The sequence below is a fragment of the Paramisgurnus dabryanus genome, chromosome 14 (assembly GCF_030506205.2).
Source record: "Paramisgurnus dabryanus chromosome 14, PD_genome_1.1, whole genome shotgun sequence".
NCBI lineage: Eukaryota > Metazoa > Chordata > Actinopteri > Cypriniformes > Cobitidae > Paramisgurnus > Paramisgurnus dabryanus.
The window spans coordinates 4,475,792-4,482,126 of NC_133350.1; the positions used below are offsets into that span (position 1 = coordinate 4,475,792).

Consider the following 6,335-nt stretch of genomic DNA (forward strand, 5'->3'; position numbering starts at 1 on the left):
TGAGAAAAAAATCCATTTCACTGGCAAACCTATTTACAGAATTTACCATGCATGAGATCTGTTATATGTAAATGCAAGCATATTTATACTATGTAGTACAGAAGAACCCATTTCATTTTCCCAGCGTTAAAATGTTTGTCATAAACTGTACACTAATCTTCGAGACAGATGCAGTAACAGTATTACAATGCACTAAATATGCTTGCACAAACTGTAAAAGCTGCTGTCACAAACTAGCAATTTGGGTTATTGGGACAAATCTCATTTAGGATCTAATGCGCCACTTGTAGCTGGCGTCTTGCCCTGTGAATGAAAGCAATGATGTCATTCACTGCCACCTAAGAAGCCGAGAGCACACGCCCACCATCACAAACAGCAGCATGTGTTCAGCCTTTGGAAGTGTGTCATAGTCTGCAGATGACATCATGATCACATACGAAAATTTATGCCGATCATGCATGGGTTTAAACCCCAGGGAACACAGACACTGATACTTAAAAAGATCGATACAAATGTCCTTTAAATGTACTGTAAGTCGCTTTAGATAAAAATGCATAAATGTAAAATTGTTTAATGATCCAAGCAGCCTTGTGGTTTCAAAATCTCTGAGTCCTTTTTCAAAAATGAAAGAGTGAAAGTAAGGTCAAACCCGAGTTGGATCGTTTTCATGTGACGTCATGCACTTAAAGGGAACTGGAGGGCTTATGCTGGAGGGCAAGAGAGTGCTATCTGCCTTTGTCCGCAGGTTAGGAAGTAAGTGATTTCTTTAGCCTAAATATTGAATAGTTATTGTGCAATAAAATGCACTAACCCACGAGGAAACAAGCCTTGGCTATGCGTATACAAAATGCCGTCAGAGAAGAAAAAACCCAGAAAAGAGAAATTTGTGAATTTTGTGCCATAAAGTGAGGGCATCCAAATACAGTTAAAATTTACTCTAACAGATAAAGTTGGCTAAAGAATTAATGTGAAAAATCAAAAGTGTTGTGAAAAGAGTGAAAATGCAATGTTTGCAAATACTTTTGCACCTTTATTAGATCATTTGGGGGTGGTTTCCCAGACAGGGTTTAGATTAGTCCAGGACTAGGCCTTAGTTATATTAGGACGTTGTCGTTTTTATAAACAAACCTTACAAAAAACAATAATGGTGTGCATCTTGAGACCAAACAATGGCACTGATATATTTTAAGATATGGCAGTAAGGGTGTTTTTAAATTAAGGCAGCTCAAAAATGCACTTTAGTTTGGGACTAGCATAAGCCATGTCCGGAAAACCGCCCCTTTTTGTATTAACTTGTGCTCAGACTGAAAGTTATTGTTTTTCATTAATATGATTTAACTTTTATAATACAATACAATAAAATATTATATTGATATAAAAATCATTTTGTCGGCAGTATATTGCAAGGAATTTTTCACAAAATAGGCATCGCCAAAGTGGAGATCTGGCAGGAATCTAAGGGTTTTAGTGACTATAAATTAGACAATCGAGTGCTGTGAATAAATCACAAGTGCCCAAAACTTGAAGTTTGTGTTCATATCTTAACTTTTCACTGTTGAGAGGTGATTTAATTATTCAGGACTTGAAACAGACAGAAAATTGACTGGCTTGTGCTTCCTCTTAATGAGAGCCCATGTAAACTGACGCTTTCTTGCCTTCCAACTCCCCAGCGGGTCACATAACTAAAAACTATCAATATTGAATGTGTAAAACTTCATGAATGATGTGTTGCTATTCTGAGTTCGGTGTATGAAGTTCCTTTGTGTGTCTGTTCATCAGTAGAAATAAATGATACAATGTCTACCAACTTCTCCCAAGAGAAAACATACATTGTATGCATTTGAGTACAGTTTATGAATGAAACGGCTATAATTAACAATTCATTATTATAAAACTGAACTGGAGCTATTAGACAGTCAATGATCATTACAATATTACAAATCAATGTATTACTAAGGAGGACCAGCTAAAAAAAAGTCAAAAGAGGGTAACAAGTCAATAGCCTGGCTTGTCTGTCATTACAGATTTGCGCCAAACTTTTATGAAAAATAATTAATAATAAAAGAGATTATTTTGAAATGATGCCGTTTCCATTACCCGATGTAATGTGACTACATTTTTTTTCCGGATCCTGGTAAGTTACAGTGGCGGCCGGTGACTTCTTTTTTTAAAGGGGGCACGATGCAAACCTCATCACAACATGTATGTAGCCCATTATATATGTGGCTCATCATTTCAAAATATGTGTTCGCCGCATCATGTAAACTTATGTGCATCACGTGTGATGTTAAAATACGAGCCTGCTGCAGACACATCTAAAGGGTTTTTGATAAAATAGACGCTTGCGTTTGCCAGATACTCGCTTAATCTCATTCATAATCAGAGTTTAGGGTTAAGTGAATGTCTTGCGAGTATTTTGTGAACGTGAGCGTCTCTTTTATCATAAAACCTTTTAATGCGTGTGCAGCAGACTCATATTTTGACAAGAGGCATGATGCACATGACGCAACATACACATATTTTGAAATGACGAGCAACACATGACACACCCGAACACATATTTTGAATTCACGCCCCTCGGAAGAGAAGTCACCAGCCGCCACTGGTTACGTATATCACAGTTTAATCGAAGGACATCTTTTCCAAGCATTAAGAAAAGCCCCTGGGAATGCCATGTATGAGGCACTTCTGGGACGTTATAGACTGTTTCATCGGGCGCACGTGCGGTGACGCGATAAGCGTCTGGGCCGAACTTTACTTTCGGTTTCTGTTTGTTTAATGGTCTGACTAGTTGCTGAAACTGAACTCTTAAACAAATACCTAGTCAAAATAACAAATGTTTTGGGTTCCTATGTAATCTATGTGTTGTTTATTTTGCTTGTTATATAAACAAACTACTTTAAAAGGACTTTGTTGTTATTTATTCTTCGCGGAGTTTACCGGAAATAACGTGATGAAGCCGCTTGTTTATGTTGTTACTGCTGAAACCGTCTATAGTTCGTGATTTTGCATCCTTACAGAACGATCATGTGACTTATTTCCATTGCAATTATGCAAATTAATAATTTTTGCCTGAAAAACCAACCTATGCAGACGTAAAAACGTTTTGAGGTATAGCAGTTGTTTTCATGAAATTGACATGTATTTGCAATTTCTAAATGCGCAATTTGAAGAGTAACTAATAAAGCAGCGCAAAAGTTTGTGGGTTTGTTTTTCAGGAAACATACTGATAAAATGTATATAACTTGAATGCACTAGAAGTTGCTTTAGATAAAAACAAATGTTTAATAGCTAGACTACTGTGTCTGAAGCAGCTTAATAAATAAATAAATAAATAATAATAATAATAATAATAAAAACTTTAGATTACATTAACATGAATTTATATAAGTTGATGTAGTTTTGAAATATTATTATATTGTAATTACACTGTTATTATTATTATTGCGTAATTAAGCTGTATATGACAGTAGTGTTTTGCTCCTTCATCTGACCTCACAGGAACAGCCGTCCTGGCCCTACCCTCTCTACAGAGGTCACACAGGTTTAAAATCACAGAGGGCGGTAAATCCTGCGTCAGTCAGCGGAAACATCAGCAGAAACAAACACAAGTTATCAACTAAAACTTTTATTTAAACACTTGATAACAATTTAATTGTATATGTGTTAACTTTTTTATCTGGCAACAACAATGGAATCAGACAATGGATTTTTTAAGACGCATTGTGCGTTATATCAACTGTCACTCTTTTCCTATTATTACAATTCATTGCTTATTTTCTCATACCTAAATATCTTTACTAAAGAAACGGAACATTTGAATTTTAACAGGGATCATTAAAGGGTTAAAATTAAACGCGGGTAAATATATCAGTCAGTGGACCGGAACGCTTGTTCTTTGTTTACATTTGCGTATTATACATTTCATACATACAACAGTTTCGGTTTTGTTCTGAAAACAAACCGAGTAAATCTGAGCAGAAACCTACAATTATAATAAACAGATCACTGATCGACTACCATTAACACATCGGACTTAACTCATTTGCTGTGACTACACGCCGCTGTCAGTGATGGTTCAAATCAACTATATGGCAACGCACAACGACCCGATCTGAAGTTATATGCACTGCTCATGACATATACTGTATATGACAACGCACATAAGTCATACATATTCAAAATGTACAGATAGGACAGCCGAGCAGCTCTGAATCTGCAATGTCTGCCTCAAATGCAGACGATTATTCACCAGAACACAACGTATATAAATACACACACATACGTCTGCAGAAAAGACAATGGCAATATTTCAGACACAGTTTAAGCACTGATAACACGTATATGAAACAAGAGACGTATCTTTTGGGGAAATGTACAGAGGAAAGACATGTAACGCTCGCAGACACCCGCGGCTCACTACTACGACAACATCAACGTAGCAGTCCGAGACTCCGACGAAGCGCGCACGCAACGCGGATCGACCCGAGATCGCGGCGAAAACGTCGAAATGGCTTTACGATCAACAAAATATTTTTGTCCTGTTCGCAAAAATGTGTCAAAGGAGCCCAGCTAAATATAACTCCGCCTTCTTCTCCAAGCGGCCCTCGCTCAATATAAAACGTAGCCGTCGCGAATGTGCACCTAAATAAGCATTCAAACCAAACGTTACGCTTAAATACTTCAAGGAAATAAAATCCTTACCTGCCGTGAAACCAGTCTTTGCAGGCGTCGCATTCGATCATAAACTGATTTACGTCGTAAGGTAATCTGCAGATGCAATACACGGGTGCAGTCGCCATGTTAGATCAATTCACAACAACAGCCGGAGAGATGGATGGGGGCAGCAGCAACCCTCCCGCAACACAAAACTATAGCGATATGAATGCTGCTGCTGCTGCTAGTTCCGCTGAACATCGACATGCATCCGAACCCGTTCCGTTCGTTACTTCGTTTGAAAACGTACAATCTTACAGCGTTTCCCGCGCTGCGTTAAACGCGTGCGTGCCCCCTGGTGACTACACGGGCGTCGAGGCTTTCATAAAGCAAGAAAATGTATCCTTTCATCGTAATGTCGTTACGTCAGTCTACAAGACGAGAAATATCGCATCGGTCCGGATGAATGGAGCTCCGTTAACCGCTGCGACTGCTTCTCAGGGTTTCCCGGGACGAGAGAAAGAGATTCCGCCGCCAGGGATCTCCAGACAACCGAGTCAGCTGCCGCGAGAGCCGATGACACCCGTTTAGTTATGACAGAGTTGTTTGAATTAGGATAAGATCTTGAGAATGGCCTGGGATAATATTTGAGAAGGTGCTTATTTTAAATAACTCCAAGTACTGTACATTGCTTTATGCAAGTTAAAGCAAGCGAGCAAAACGGTTACGAATGTGCACGTGCAGCTGCAAAAATGTTTTAGTTAAAAAAAAAATTTTATAACAAAGAGTTAATGAAATATAAAACAATAACTATAGGTCTAGACGAATTTTTTAAAGGCGTTTTTAAATTGTACAATATTTTTAAAGTAGCACAATACGTGACCCTGTCTGCGGCTTAAGTCTTCTTAATTGTGAGATTTGAAGCATCAAAGTTTGATTTTAATTATATATTTCACTTTAATTTAAATCTTTGACATGACCTTACAGAGTTAATATTAAATGTATCCAGGTTATATTTTTACAGAATGTGACGATTTTTTGTAAAGAAAAAAAAAAACACAGTAAATCACAAAAAAAATGACTTAAGCTTAGTTTTCACAGGCAGGCTCACATTTAATATAAACTTGCTATGTGCTTATATATTGCTTATAACATTGCTATGGTTTAATGGAAAGAACATAAAGCTAGTTCATTCTCCAGCAGGGGGCTGAGACCACCAACTTTTTGTTGCGAAGATAGGCCTACACACTACATCAAAATGTGCAAAAGCATGTGCATTTTTTGCAGTACAAACGTATAAAAATATATACCAATCAAACCAATCACCCATAAAAAAACACATACAGAAAGCAGAATTATTCTAAAAGAATAAAGACTTTTATTAAGCATTGTAAGTTGCATTCAATTCTTTCAAATACATCACACCACAATCCATCAACAGTCACTCAAACCCAACAGTAGTTCATTCTTGTACAACCCGTGAGTTAGGAAGAAACTCCGATCAACTTACATCAAGGTAACCTACTTAGACTTGCGGCAGGGGGCTGAGGGGAATACACCATATTTCTGATCACTAATGTGCAATGAAAAGCATCAGGAGGATTAAATGGAGAAGTAATGATTCTTGTTTAGAAGTACAATCATTTCACTGAAGAAAACATCAAAACGGTTACAAGTTT

The 6,335-nt window shown here is 37.5% G+C and overlaps 1 protein-coding gene across 2 annotated transcripts in view; it reads right to left on the bottom strand.

Annotated features, from left to right (window-relative positions):
* The window catches only part of phf2 (PHD finger protein 2), a 38,068-nt gene extending 32,803 nt beyond the window's left edge, over positions 1-5,265 (bottom strand). The window contains exon 1 of one of the 2 annotated variants that reach the window (XM_065241189.2): positions 4,705-5,265. In XM_065241189.2, coding sequence (XP_065097261.1) covers positions 4,705-4,802 — 98 coding nt within the window. In that variant the 5' untranslated portion in view covers positions 4,803-5,265. The remainder of the gene's footprint in view (positions 1-4,704) is intronic. The other variant, XM_065241190.2, reaches the window with a different exon arrangement.
* Positions 5,266-6,335: the final 1,070 nt, after the last annotated feature.